The 15105-nt window shown below is 39.9% G+C and overlaps 1 protein-coding gene across 3 annotated transcripts; it reads left to right on the top strand.

Annotated features, from left to right (window-relative positions):
- The first annotated feature begins 186 nt into the window (after nt 1–186).
- On the top strand, nt 187–14856 carry lrrc45 (leucine rich repeat containing 45). Of its 3 annotated transcripts, XM_088599702.1 has the most exons (19): nt 187–359; nt 1362–1634; nt 2144–2205; nt 2627–2697; nt 3002–3180; nt 3955–4083; nt 4334–4446; nt 4538–4594; nt 4692–4750; nt 5054–5131; nt 6904–7039; nt 7291–7368; nt 7861–7972; nt 8401–8471; nt 9441–9533; nt 9965–10057; nt 12219–12392; nt 13125–13272; nt 13708–14856. In XM_088599702.1, the coding sequence occupies exons 2-19, from the start codon at nt 1403–1405 to the stop codon at nt 13902–13904; spliced, it is 2082 nt and encodes a 693-aa protein (XP_088455828.1). In that variant the 5' UTR covers nt 187–359; nt 1362–1402; the 3' UTR covers nt 13905–14856. The 3 variants fall into 3 exon arrangements, with proteins under 3 accessions (XP_088455828.1, XP_088455831.1, XP_088455829.1); XM_088599705.1 differs by lacking the exon at nt 4538–4594 and having other exon boundaries at nt 188–359; nt 4334–4398; XM_088599703.1 differs by lacking the exon at nt 4538–4594 and having other exon boundaries at nt 188–359.
- The last annotated feature ends 249 nt before the right edge of the window (nt 14857–15105 follow it).

Here is a 15105-nt window from a genome sequence, read left to right as displayed (position 1 = left end):
ATACATATAAGCCTTATGATTGCAGATGAAATTATATAAAGAAAACGAGAGTTAAAGTAACCCCTTTGTTTGCTTCTAATTATTTTATTTAACTGATAAAGGACTTAACATTTCTTGTCTCCCCTTTCAGAATTAACAAAAACTACTTGTACCATAATGCATTGCAAAGATTTGTGGAACTGCACTTCCCGTCCTCCACTCCGCTTCCTGGTTACCTCGTACAAACTGTCAACGAGTCACTTGCTGCAAGTAACTGAAATCTAAATAAGCGAATCTGCATCTATCAAAGAGTTCTGTAATAGTTCATAAGGTTATAAATTTAAGAAAAAATGATAAGCAGCTGATATGCATTTTATCTGGTATGTAGGCATCTAATTTCCTCTTTATTTCGATAGTTGCAATGTATTTAGTATAAGTCTGTCATCAGCTTGTTTTGAAAAAGTGATATTGCGAAAAGAATAAACATTCAATTTAAAGTATTTTCAGTTGTGTAAGGAATATCAAACTGGCGTAAAATGGTGAAGCTAACCAGATCATAGAAGGAGTAAAGACGATATATTTAAGTGTATGGGTATGGTGGTCAGTAATCTAATGACGCTTCATGGCTGCAAATTTAAAAACGATTTGTCTTTAAATGGACTCCTAACTACAACTGATAAAAGCGATCTATAATCTCCTTTAAAACAAAATAATGCAGTGTGAAAATTGAGTAATCCAATAAACAGTTTTTCATGAGATGAACGTTATTGCGTCAAATATGTCACTTCGTTCATTTGACGTATATTAATTTCTAGGTGGTAGATCGCCTTACTGAATCTAAGCTCCGTCAGTGTTGATTTAGCTTACTGCTGATTGCGACTTGAAGCCCTCATATCACTAATGGAAAATTCTGACGCTTCAACTTCCATGACTGGTGACGGGGAAAAAAAACCATGTGATTTATTTTCAAACTGAAGAATTCAGTTTCTGTTGTTTGCGGGTTGATTCAGTGGAACTGTACATACTGTAGTAGTTTCCTGTTATACTGTTATATTGATTATAACAAACAGGTGTAGCTCGCCTTTTAAAAAAAAATAGCTTATTGGTTCAAGAATCTTATCGAGTTTTATTCAGGAAATGAGCAAAACAAAAAATCTTGGTGATTTCTAGCTATATAGCACATTTGATTTAGGACTCTCATTTGTTTTAGAGCAGCACAGTGGAAGGAGAAGTTATGGTACAATAGACTGGAAAGGAAAGAAACCTACAGATAGGGAGTTAGGGCATGTTTTTGCTCTTAATAGTGGGGTGGGTTTTAAAATGTACAGTGTGTTTACTAGTTCTTTTGGGTGAGCGTTGTGTTTCTTTCATTTCGTTCTCAGGTGCTCAGCTGAGTAAAGTGGTGGAAGAGCAGAGGGGGCAGATGGAGGATTTTCGCCGCGCGTTCCTGCTCCTGTGCAAGGAGGGCAGCGTGGAGCCTCAGGAGTCGGTGGTCAGGCAGCTGCAGGAAGTGCGAGGGGTGGCGGGCAGCACGAGGCTGGACCTGGCCGGAAACAGCCTCACGACAGACACCTGCGCCGTGCTGGCAAAGGTGCTCCGCCACGATGTCCTCTTCACGGAGCTGGTGCTCAGTGACTGCATGCTCAGCGAGGAAGGTGAGCCGGCTTGGCCCTGCACTCCTGTCCCTCTCACTTGGCACCACGCTGGGGCAGGTTTTGTTCGCACTGTGGGGCAGAAATGTCGAACTTTGTCTTTCTCGTATTCTTTGACACATTTGGTTTAGACCAGCAGTTAGTTAATTCTTTCTGTGCTGTGTGGATAGGGAACAATGGAGTGGCAAAGGGCATTGTCGCTGTTTTGATGCAAGCCCAGAGTGAATACAGAAAGTCTGGTTTTAAGTTTTGCCCAAGGCTTTAATTTCCAGTTCCTCCCCTTAAATGGTTTCACTAATAACAGTTGTTTTTTTCATGTTATTCATCCTCATGCTGTAGAATCCCCACTAATAATCTTGCAGTAGATGGCACCTGTTTGTTCTTAACCTCTGGCTCTCTTCTACTGTGGAGCCTAACCTTAGGAGGGAGACAAATGTAAATGTGAGAGAGGCTCTGTAGGGTTTTATACCATCTGTCTGTGTCACTGACATTCCTCTTCTTGTCAATCTCAGGTGCCAAGCTGCTGTTGCATGGCCTGTGTTCCAACACAACGGTTAAAGTGCTGGATCTCAAGGTAAGCAGTATAATCTTGACATAGTAACTGCAGGCTTGTTTCTAAAGAAGATGAAGGTGGGGTGCCTGTAATTTTTCTGCTTTAAACTGTTGAATGAAACACGTGGTTCTTTCTGTCATTCTGGGTAGTTAATTATGAAACTGTCCTAAATGGCTTTTTATAGCATCACAAAATAACATTATTCAGACATCACAAAAAGTTTTCCAAATCACGTTCTCATTTCATAAATGCTTTACTTGTTTAATACATATTCTTACTATGAATTCTTTTGTAGTTTTTTAGATCATTTGTTTTATTCTGCTTATTTTTAACAATGCAGTTGGTTTCACCTTTAACATCCTGTGCAATTGCAATGATGACCATGCAGATGTCATGGTCCAGGGTGCAATGCTAAATTAAACACAGTCTGTTTGCGTTGTAGGGCAACAACATGAGAGCAACAGGATCAGAAGCTCTGGGGAAGTTACTGGCACACAACAAGTCACTGCGCAGGTGAGGAGAATGTAATGAATGGTAAATTGAGAAATGAAGGTTCCTTGCACTGCAGAACCAACAGATTCAAATCTTGTGGTTAGGGTGGTCTCCTAAGTGTTTTTCATGCTTGGAGGAGAGATAAACTGATTACTTCTGCCATTGGTCAACAAACAAAAGCATGTTAGTGATACACCAACTCTCTAGAGTCTAGACAGTCACTTCCCTTAAAGGTTTGAACACCTATTCAAAATTACTTCACATTTAGAGGAATGTTGCTATGCGGTCTTCACTGTGGTTAGCGTGGATTGGTGCTGTGTTGCAGGCTGGTTCTAGAGTGGAATGCCCTGGGGATGTGGAATGAAGCATTCTCAATATTCTGTGAGGGGCTCGGCTCCAATGGCTGTCTGAAACAGCTTGACCTGCGCAACAACCAGATCAATCACCAGGGGGCAGCAGAGCTAGCCTTGGCTCTGAAGCGAAACAGCACACTACAGGAGCTTGGTGGGTTTGTTTTGGTCTAGGTCTGTCCACTCCATATACAGTAGGTCCTTAATATCCTATATCAGTTAGCTGTTAACTTAAATTGACCAATTCATTCACTTCTCCTGAATCCTACAATGCTGCTGCTTTAGAGACGTAGTAGTGAGAAAAAGATTGTGAACCCTATAGAATTTCCTGTATTTCTGTGATTTGATCTTCATCTCTGTCATAATAATAGATAAACATAATCTGGTTAAACAAATAACACACAAACAGTTGTATGTTTAATGTCTATATTGAACAAATTGTTTAAACATTTGCTGTCTGTGTTGGATAAAGTATGTGAACCTTTAGATTTAGTAACTGATGGAACCTCTTTTAGCAGCAGTGACCTCAACTAAACGTGTCCTGTAGCTGCTGATCAGTCTTGCACATCGATTTTGGCCATTACTCTTTACAGAACTACTTCAATTCATTGATATTTCTGGGATGTCTTGCAGGAACAGCTTGCTTCATGGCATGCCGCAATTTCAATTCAGTTAAGGTCAGGACTCTCACATAGCTATTCCAAAATTCAAAATTTCCTCTGTTTAAGCCTTTCGGTTGTAGCTGAAGAAGGCTCCACGGCCGAAATGTGTTTTCTTTCTTCTCTTTTCAACATGGAATGAACCTATGACGTGTTCCTTTGCAGCCTACGCATGCTGACACAGCTACCCACCTGAACTACTTCATTTTACTTTTATTGTTGTTTGAAATGCACTCATGCCTAATTGACCTCTTTCAACTTGTTTCCAGATCTGCGGTGGAACAATATTGGACTCCTGGGGGGACGCTCTATACTGGAGTCGTTGCAGCACAACAAAACACTTCTACAGCTGGAGATGGCAGGAAACAACATTCCCAGCGACACTCTAAAAGCTGTTGGTAAGCAGAATAGGATGCGAAACCTCCTTGTGCCGCCTTATTAAAACAGAACAAGACCAATTTTTCGTTCTTTTCCTGTAGCAACATTGAGATTTCCCTACCTGTCAGCTTGAGTTTCAATCAAAAACTAGTGACCTCAGGGTTCTGTTCATCTTCTCACCTAGACAAAAAATCTAACTGACGTGATGTGTGTTTTAATGCAGTGTGTGAGTGTAATAGCGCCTCCTGTGCTGTTTATTTGTCTTCACAGAGCAGTCCACAGGCCATAACACTGACCGGCAGTCCACTCTGAGAGAGGCTCGCAGCAGGACCCAGGTGCTCACCAAGGAGATCCAGAATCTGAAAGATGAGAAGGGCCAGCAGGTGGGTGGGTGTTGATGTCAGTGGGGCATTTTGCATTATGCTACATTTACCATGGGGTTAATGCACTTGTAACTCAACCCCTCTATCCTAGGCACTTAATATACTGTCATTGTGCCATCAGGCCCACCTGAGAGGAATGAGCAGTTCTGTGAGTGATCCTTCTCAGAACTATGTTCTTGTTCCAGTCTCTGGAGATGCTGTGATGGATTTGTTTGTAAAATGTTTTTCTTGATTGATCTCTACAGTTCTTAAGCCTGATGGAGACAATTGATAAGCAACGAGATGATATGGGCAGACACAGCAGGTGAGGTGTTTTGGGGGGAAAAAAAAGGAAAAGAAAACTTTCCTGATGATAGCTATCCATACTCCACCAAGAATTAGATGGACCTTGAATCCACCCTGTCTGGAAGATCTCTGCTGTAGTGCCAACCCTTTACAGTAGTAGGAATAAGGTTCAGGTGAAGAATGACCATACTGAGGAGTCACCTGCCCGTTTGCTTTGAGGGCTATTCAATTCCAAATGCCAATACAATAGAAGGTGCCAGTTATCCAGAGCTGCATTGAAGTTATTTAGTTATTTTCATTTCCCTTGTTATTTTTCTTCTAGGACTTCTGCATTACATGTCAGTCAATTACAAGAAGCCTTGAATGAAAGGAAGTCTGCGTTGAATTCTCTCAAAGCCAAGTAAGCTACTTGGAAAGCTTCTGCTTTTTGTATGGGTTCCATTTCTTACAGTTTAATTATTTTATGGTCTGTTTCTGTAATTGACAAATGTATGGTTTTAGTTGGGTAGCGCAGTGGTTAGCTTTGCTGCCTTGAGGCGTTGGGACCCTGGGTTCAATTCTGGACCTGGGATGCTATCTGCATGGAGTTTGAGTGTTTTCTGTGTTTAGTGTGAGTTTTCTCTCAGTGCTCTAGTTTTCTCCCACAGTCCAGAAACTGGCCCTGGTGTCTGCTTGTGTCTAACTTTTCTTTTTAAGTAGGAAACAGACAAAACAAAACTAAAAAGTAGTATTTTTTCTATGCTGCCTTAATAAAATGGCTACTTCTTGGGGAACGTTTTAAAATGTAGTACTTGTATGCTTCAGTTCATCTTAAATTTACATCATGAATCCGTCATGCGCAAACATTTCATTTTAAATTAATTTCATTCATGTATTTCAACTGTTTAAATTTTTTGTGCATATTATGATTTAATTATACTACACAAGGTTAGTCAAAACTATGACTCTGCTTGAAAACCTGTGATATAATGTTTTTATTTTCCATCTTGTTTTTTACAGATTTTGTGCATGGCCTGCAAAATAAGTGATATTTTTAATGGCTCAAATTGTGCCACTAAATTGAAGGTCAAGAGAAGGGTTCTACCCATTTCCTTTTTTGCACTGCTATTATTTCAGTAAAAACAGCAGCAGTTGTCGGTATATATCAGTGAAACTTAGTTGGTAGAGGCAGATCTCTGTGGCCGGACGTCTCTCTTAGTGGATACATAGATATTAATAGGACCGAGACAATTGGCTGCATTCTTTGGATTAATCCAGGGAGTAGCATCTGAATGATATTATATTACAGTGTGGTGCTGCAGGCATTTCTGTGATGGGTATCCGGATTGTATCACACAGCTGGGTAGGGGGAGGGGAGAGGAAAGGAGGGGGTGGGCAGGCAGGCAGGCTGAGGGGGTAATCATCACCTGCTCTGTGGAGCTGACATGTGGTAATTAAGCTGTTTTGTAGGGGCTGTGTGAAACTCTGCTCATGCTCCCCATTGGATGGTTAACCCTCTCTCTCCCAATGTTTTGGGAGTAAAAACTATGTACAGTATTCTATTCTGTTGTGACCCTTTTTTTTCAGCATGTATAATATCTAAAGCTACAATATGTCTACAATCCAGAATGATCACTTGGACTTTTTTAAATTAAGATCTTGAGTGTATGTGACATGGAGCCATAGTCAAAACTGTTGTTCTTTTGGGTCCTTTCTCTAAGTGCACACACCTTAATGTAGTTATCTTCAGCTTTCTCTGCTTAAGTATCTCTTTTTCAAGCTGCTACTATAACAATCATGAAGGTGGGCCCTTCCTGAACATTTTTATAGACTGCTACCTGTGAATCATTCTTCCAGCATGACAATGAATGAACACATGCAGCAGATGTCAAATTAAATACAGTCCTCAGTAGCAGGAGACTAAGGTTGTGCAGAACAGGGTCTGTGGGGGGGCCTGCAGGCCTGCAGACGACAAATGGTACCATAGGTGCAAGCCACTGTCCTAATGGATATTAAAATGACCTATTTTCTATCCTGTGTGTGTTTTCAGATCAGTTTTTTAGTAATATGTGTGATGGGGTTAAACGAGGTTTTGTCATGAACTGTTCAAACATTGTTTCAAGGAACGGTACTGTGTGAGCAACAGGCAACAGGTGGGCTTTCAGCCTTGTCTGTGCTCCTGTTTCCACACAGACTCCAGATGACTGAGGCCGCCCTGGCTCTATCAGAGCAGAAGTCACATGACCTGGGAGAGCTGGTTGGCCGGATGCAAATGGAGAATTTGGAGCTGAAGGAACGTCATTCCCGTGAACTGAAGAAAGAGCAAGAGGTATGCAGGAAAACCTTTTTCCTCAGTTAACTTTCCAGGTCATAGAAAAGCCACTAACAAACCTGAATGAAAAAGCTATGGGAAACAATGACAACGTATGTTGTCAGAATGACTCAGGTAATCAGCAAGCTGCTGTGTGTTAAAACGTTGTAGCATGTGCATTGCATGAACTGACTATATTAAAAGAGGTGATTTAAGGCATTTGATGTTTACATTAAGTAGTACCCCCTTGGGATTCGTGTGTCTTACAGGAAAATGTTATAAGAGAAGGAAAACGTCTTCGTGAGGTGCACTCTGTGACCGAGAAGAACCTTCAACTGAAAAACAAGGCAAGTAGGCGATTTATGGGAATATCTTCCTGTGTAGAACCCTGCATTAATTAACTTTCCTTGTAGCAGAGACATCCCAATTGATTATTCTGTGTTGATAAGGTACTGTAAAAGAGTAGGATCTTGACTAGTAGTTTTGTGCACATTGCCAAGAACAGAAGTGAAGGATTCTTAGTTTCTGATTGATTGGGAAATGTACCACAGTGGTCAGCCCTTTGGGAATCCCCATGCACATACCTCTTGTTCTTGATTTCAAGTGCACTTCCGTATAGTTTTCACTTCTGTTGAAAGTTTTGTGTTTCGTTGTCATTGCATAGAGCAAAGTTCCTGCTGGTAGTTTTTACTCATTTCCAATGGCTTTATTGGTCATTTCATTTTGCATGTGTACCCTTTGTACAGGTATAGCAGGTTTAGTAATCCCCTGGAGGAACAGGGGATACTGTATATGCAGTGTGTGTAATAGAAGTGCTTAGGTGCTGTGCTGTATACCAGGTGGAGGAGCTGGAGCGCAGGTGTAAGGCCCAGCAGGATCAAATCTTCGAACTCAAACAGGAGCTAACCAACACGAGTGCTGAGCTCAAACTGCGTCTGGCACAGGCAGAGGGTGAGACATCGGCATAACTCACCTTCTTCACATACTCCAGCAGTCTTGTCTGGATTGCATTACCCATCCTTGAGGCTTTCTTTGATCAGTTGACTCTTTGCTGCCTGTGTGTGCTGGGCACAGTGACAATTGACAATAAGAGCATATATATATAATATGTAATGCTTTCACAGGAAAGATGTAAGCTTGCCTTAGTTCTGAGTAGAAATATACAGCTTAATACAATGGTGATGGGGGCTCCCAAGAGTCGCAACAAGTGGTCATGCTTTTTCAAACCTGCGGTCAGGGTACTGCTTGTTCATGATTATGCTGTGTCTTATGTGGAATGGCATATTATTCAAAGGCCTTAGGGTTTCAGATCCGCAACTTCGTAAAATGGTCTCCTAAAGGGCTTTTACAAATACTGTTTATTTCTGTTGTTGCTCAAGAGCGACTGGGCATGGAGAAGAAACGGTCAAAGCAGGCTCAGGACGATCTGGACAATCTGCATAAAAAAGAGGTACTGTATGAAGACTTTTCTGGCTGGAAACAAGGTGTAGGCTGAGTGATTCCACGTAATTCCACATTGTATACCTTGGACAACATATACATTATACAGTATACATTATAAAGTCTTGATGCTGTGTTGGGGTGATTCCAATCACAAAAATAAAAAGGTAAAGTCAACATCTTGATGCTATGCTACCTAGCTATTTGTACCATGTGTAAATTCTTGTGAATATTGTAATATTGTTTGAGATGTGAAAGAGTAAGGTTTTCCAATTTTCTTTCATTGTAGTACTTACTGTGATTTTGTTGTTTGCACTATATATTAATTGTGATTATTTGTAATTTTATCTGTTTTGCCTGAGATTGGTATTTTCAAGTAAGAATTCTTCAGAAAAATCTGTCCATCAGTCCTGAATTAGAAACCCAGTGTTTGATAGCACCATTTTGTTCTCTTCAGGTTTCTTATGCTGTTGTGTCAAAGTTTTGAGTCAGGCCAATGTCTTGGTTTAAATCAAATGTCTATCTTTTAGTCAAATCAATGCATTGTATTGTAGTATAAGCTTAGGTGAAATTGTACTGATTTTATTTATTGGTCATCTTGTGTGCTACAGTTTTCCATTTTAAGAAATAAATGGCTATTGAATGTTAGAGATGCGTTCTAGGTTAACAACTGTTGTTTCAGAGTATGTAGCACATGAACAGCAACTGAACTGCATTACAGTTACGGTTTCCTGTCATTGAGCAGAACAGTGCTGTATTGACACATTCATTAAAAAAATCCTTAATGTGTAGACATTTCTATAGTTACAACTGCAGTTTTCCTGCATGCCTATTTGTAAATTTGATACGAGTTCTGAGTTCCTTGATGTTGTGTACGCAGAAAATACAGTATGGTATGTATTTTCTGTAACATTTATGTCTGAGCTAAGTATAATAGAACTGTCATTTTAAGGTGACTCAGTTATTTGTCGTGACACAGGTGGATCACCTGAATAGACACCTGGAGGAGACTGAGAGGACACTGCAGGACAGGGTTCAGAAACTAGAGGCTCTGCGCATTCAGCTAGAAGAGGTGAGGGAATGACAGAAATACGTGTTACATTTATGCACCACAATAAAAGGTGAAAGTCCAGGGGAAAAACATTTGGGAGGAGTTTTTGGAAATCTTTTCCGTATCCTTAATCCTATCCTTATCCTTTCCTTAACATTATTGTAGTTTACCATCCAGTGACTGAGGAGATTTAGAAGTCCTTTAATAGTTATAGGTAGTGATGTTCAAATAAGATAGATACATCAGCAGTGTTCTATAAATATGTATTGTATAATGCATTTTTTTAAAATATTTGTGTGAGGAATAAATTGGTGCAGTTTTGAAATTGATTTATAAACGTTTCATTGAAAAATGCCAAAAGACATTCTTCATTTCAGTTTTACGATTTCCAGTCAGAAAAGTGCCAAAATGCTTCAGAGCAGAACAGTACTGTAGAAACTCTGTTCCTTCAGGAACTGAGTCGTGTGAAAGCGGCCTGCGTGTCCGAGAGAGCGCTGGCCGACGAGGAACTGGGCAAGGTGCGCACTCAGGTGCGGCTGGAGGAGGTAAGATGTAGCCCGAACACTGAAAACATTATTACCTGACTGTGACTGGGATGCCCAGTTGGGCTTTCTGTCAAAACAGCGGCTCCTGTGCTGGGCATCTGCCAGCCTGCAGTGATGTTACTGAGACACCCGCCACTTTTTCAATAAGCACTCACAGTCAGGATGTGTGTCAAATGGTGAATGGGTCTGTAGGCGGGTATGTCAGAGGAGCATGTTCATGTGTCTCGCTCTCTCCTGAGCTGGGACACATGGGCTGCTGCTGGAAATGTGTGTTTCAAATCAATCTGCAATTCCAAAAGTGGTGGTGGTTGTAATAAGACCACTGGTGATTCCAAATGTAGAACGAACAGTGAGAGTAATTGTTAGCATTTCAGTTGTTTGACTTTTGCATAAGAAGGATACAAATTGGTTGTAATTTGAATGTACAGTATTCTCAGATCCAAATGGGGGTGTAGGGGAGGGTTTGTTAGGCAAATGTGAACATGTAGAACACTTTTGGAATTGGTAGTTAAAAGTGTTATTTATCTCAAATGACAGTGGATTATGGTTTGTTGCATAAAGAAGATAGAGCAAAACAGGGACTGTTGTGGCAAGAAAAGCCATCTCTAAGAACCCTGGCTCTATACATTCTTGCCTGAAGGTCTTTATGCGCTGCCACAGAAAGCACCTTCTCTGTGATAAAGCTGAAGAGACACTCTGTGTTTTCTTACCTTTAAGTCTGTCTGCTTAGGAGACGGGCCTGCTAACTCTTATAGACAAGAGAGACTGTATTACATTCTGTTTTGACTCTGGCTTCTCAATTTACCAATATGAAGTTTATAAAACCATAAAATTAATTCTGCTGGTATTACTTCATTTTGTTTGTAGCATTGTTTATATGAAGGTGAATTAAGAACATGCTTTTGTGTTTTTTTTCTGTTTAGAAAAGTGTAAATATGTATGTTAACAGAAAATGAACGTTTAGGTGTGCTGCATCTAAAACATAGTCAGTCAATAGTTAAAGGGTAAAAATGATTGTTAAATACAGTATGTCTCTGTTTTTAAGGGATTCATCTTTAATGATGATTTAATATTAATTGAAACTTACATTAGTCAGTATGTTGTAGTGAAGTAACAAATTTAAGACACAGGATACCAGTGTTTATTCTAAACTTCTTTATATGTTTTTAGTGAGTGTTCTCTGGGGTTAGGGGCTCTGTTGCTGATGTATTTAAGGTAGGAAAGTGATCGATATGCAGTGTCTGTGGTAGAATTTAGAAGCAAATAATGTATTAAGCTAATTGACCAGTCTGCTTGTAGCAAGTACAAACATTGAGCCAGTGCAGGTGTTGATCATTACGCTGGAGAAGCAGCTGGCGAGGTCCGGAATGCCAAAGCTGAACATATCCATTGTATGGAATTTTGAAATGATGTCACAGAATGAAGAGTCAGATGAACATGGCAGTGAATGGAGTTGAATGTGAAGATCATTCTGTCCAAGTTCATTTCTCTAATGTTTCCATTGTAGCCTGAAGTACTGAAAATAACAAGAGTGATATTGTAAGATATCTTGTATAATGGTAAAGCCAAGTGAACCAAATAAAATGTGTGTTTTATTTTATCTCAGTACATCTACATCTAATGATTTTTACATCAGCTTGGTAGGCTGATTACTAATCAAGGTTTCATTTTTTGGGTAATCTACCCTTTTGTTTGTAAAAATAGATTATTTAATTTGAGTGATAGGTCTTTTTCATTCTGAGATGATAGGGGGACATATATTTAATTTAAGACATGTAATTGTTGAAATAAGAGTAGATGTCATGCTGTATTTAAAAAAGAAAACAATGTCCTTGAGCTGGGTCCAGAGTGGACTACAGTGCTGCTCTCCACTCACTTTTATCTTTTAATGTTTGTTTTGAGCTCTTGTTCTTTTTGTTCACAATGCGACTTATCTTTTTATATGTACCACAAAAAAAAAACACATTTACGCTGATAACAGTAACCATAACAGGTCGTCCTGGGATAAAAGGCAAATGAATGATTAGTAAGAACAAGTTGTAAGTCTAGGGTACACTGTATTGATGGAGGCACTTAAAATCCCGTTCTGAACCTTCCTTCTTGTGAAATCTCAGTGTGTTACGGACCAGCAAGACATACCCTGCCTCTCTCTGCTCCCCAGCAACAGCGGCTGAGCGCTGTGGAGGAGAAGTTGCGGGCCCTGCGTCAGTCGCGGGATGAGGCCCAGGGGCTCTGTGCCCAACAGAAACAGACCGCAGCAGAGCTGCAGGCCAAGAACAGCCAGCTGGCCCTGGAAATGGATGGGCTGAGGAGGAGGATTGAGGAGCTGCAGCAGGTGAGTTAATAACTGCCCTGGCACTCTGATTCAGACACGATTCACAGCTGTGTCTCTCCTAAAGAAAAAAAGGAACATTGCTGAGGAGACTTTAATAACTTAATCTAAGCTTGTACTTTTTTACTCTAGGTGGATTTTTACCCTTTTCTCATTTGTAAGTTAATCTGTAGAAAATATTGTTTTTCACTTGACAGTGAGGAATATAATATACTGATACTTGCTGAATCTTGAAATATTATGTTAATTTATGTTAATATATGCAGCAACGTTTTAGGATTTAGGATTTGATGTTCAAGTTAATTAAATAACACCTTGCTTACAAGAACACTAAAATTAAAGTACTTCTAGAATTCCTTGGCTGTTTTATATTCATCATGGAAAGAGACAAAAAAGATGGTGATCTTTTAAGAGTTACTCTGACTTTTGAGGTTATATGAAACACCTTTTAGAAACACCATTAAAAACACTAGCTCATGTCTTCCAGAAACCTGGAGAATTTCAAACTTAATTGCCAGACTTGGAGGGTTGGGAGAGAATGGTGAAATAAAGATAAAATGTATGCTAACAAGTTAAATTGACATTTAACATGTATTTTAATGTGTAGTAAATTTGGGGAAACTAAAAATAGATCAGAATCTCTTGGTCTTCTTGGGTGAAGTCCAGGCTGTGTGTACAGTACCTTGTACAGTACAGTACGTCACAAAGCAGTGACAGGGTGCCGTGTGTGTCCAGGAGCTGACAGGAAAAGAGCAGGAAAAGGTGGCGGAAGTAAGCCGTGTGCGGGTGGAGCTGCAGGAGCAGATTGGACACCTGCAGGCCGAGAGGACCACCCAGGCGGGGCTGAAGGAAAAAATTGCCGCCCTGGAGCGGGAGATGAAAGGTATGTATTTCTTTTAAAGAGACATTCGAGCTCCTGACAATCAAAAACCCTGGTGAAAGAGCAAGCCACAGGGCATGTCATACATTGTCTGTATATATTTTGTATTCAAGAAGGAACATTGTACACCTATAAGAAGGATATTAGTAAATTTATAGTCGTCATCTAAGGCCCTCCTTGTGGCGATTAGATATATATATATATTTCAAGTAGGAATTTGTGTAAAATGTGTTTTGTGATGTAATTAATTGATCTGTTCATCTAATGTCATCAGATGTTTCTCATACTCCAGAAAGAAGTGTCCCATCAAAACCATAAGTGTCATCTTTCATTTGTTAGCTACTTCACATAAGCCGGGCATTCTTCTTTCCTTCCATGTGCTGGCTGTGTTACGGGTTTTTGGTGGTGAAAAGAAAAACTGTTTTGACTTTTCTGCAGTGATAGCAAGCCGCCACCGAGAGGCGCTTTTGGATAAAGAGAGCGAGATCGCCTCCCTGCTGGAAAAGCTGAGGCTGCGGGACGCGGAGATCCAGCGGATCCGCGACGACGAGGCTCAGCGGGCCAGCTTCCTGCAGAACGCCATTCTCACATATGTGCAGGGCTCTTCGCTGAGCAGCTACAGCCCCAAGAAGTAGAACCGCTGCCCCCACATGAGAGCTCCCAGGCGGTAGTGTCCTGCTGATCTGCAGAATGAGCAGGTCTCCATGGGAAGTGCAAGGACAGCTGTGAAAGAGGGACACTCCAGGAGGCAGGATTCCATCAAAGATGGAGCATTTAAAACAAGCTCAGCTGTTCTGTAAGCTTGCGCCAGACAGGGCTCTAGCAATAAAAAAATGACTTTTTCATTATCAGGTCACTATCTGATTTCTGTTGTGCTACACTTAACTCAACAGAAGATTTCGCTCTCGGTTTGAGTTTGTGACTGGCTGAGCCATATTTGGTTCAAAATGGTTGCTAATGCCAATATTGACCCACTGCACAGTTCTAGTCTGGTTTGATTCAACTGATGGGCAGGGAAAAATCAAAGAGGAATGTCTGCTGATAAGCAATGGGGTTTTATTTCTACACGTTTAATTTAATACCTGGTGCTGAATATGGTTATTTACTGTATGTGCATAGCATACGTTTTGTTTAATAACAGTATATCTTCTTAATTAGCCAATCATTGCCTTCTTTTTACAACTGTTTCATTTTCAGCAGTGATATGTACAATTATGCAGATCAGTTTTCATCTTATTTCCTTGTTGAAGAATAAAGTAAGAATTGACTAGGAATTGACTTCATGAAAAGTTCATCCAAGACCATTTTGATTCCAGCCTTAACTTTAATGTATTTTATGGACAGAAGTTTTTATGTTTTAATTTTTGACAGTATTATTTGGCTTTGCATTCCTATTACATATGTATGTCATTTTGAGTCTGTTTAAAAAATGATATCCCAATCTGTATACAATTTGTGCTATTGTTTAACAGTGCAACCAATACAGGGTCTTCAATGGATGTAGGATGAAAATATTTTATCAACACTTTTTCATCCTGTTAAGTACTTGTATCATTTCTACAATCACAAAATGGATTCCTGCTTTTTTTTAATGTAAATGAATTGTATATGTCTTAACTATATATTTTTCTAGACTTTTTCAAGTTTTGTATATTTTACAATTAAATCATTTTTTTAGTTTAAAAGGGTTTCGCAACGTACTGATGGCCAGGCAGGGCAGGCACAATTCAGAAATACAGGTGTACTTTCATCACAAAATATTTAACAGATTCATTCTTTTTAAAAAAAAGCTTTCTCACTAAATATTTAAAAGCATCATTAATTTATACCTTGAAG

The sequence above is a fragment of the Lepisosteus platostomus genome, chromosome 11 (genome assembly GCF_059453375.1).
Source record: "Lepisosteus platostomus isolate fLepPlt1 chromosome 11, fLepPlt1.hap1, whole genome shotgun sequence".
In the NCBI taxonomy this organism is placed as follows: Eukaryota; Metazoa; Chordata; class Actinopteri; order Semionotiformes; family Lepisosteidae; genus Lepisosteus; species Lepisosteus platostomus.
Note: the sequence above shows the minus strand (reverse complement) of the source record. Positions and strands in the feature narration are given on the sequence as shown.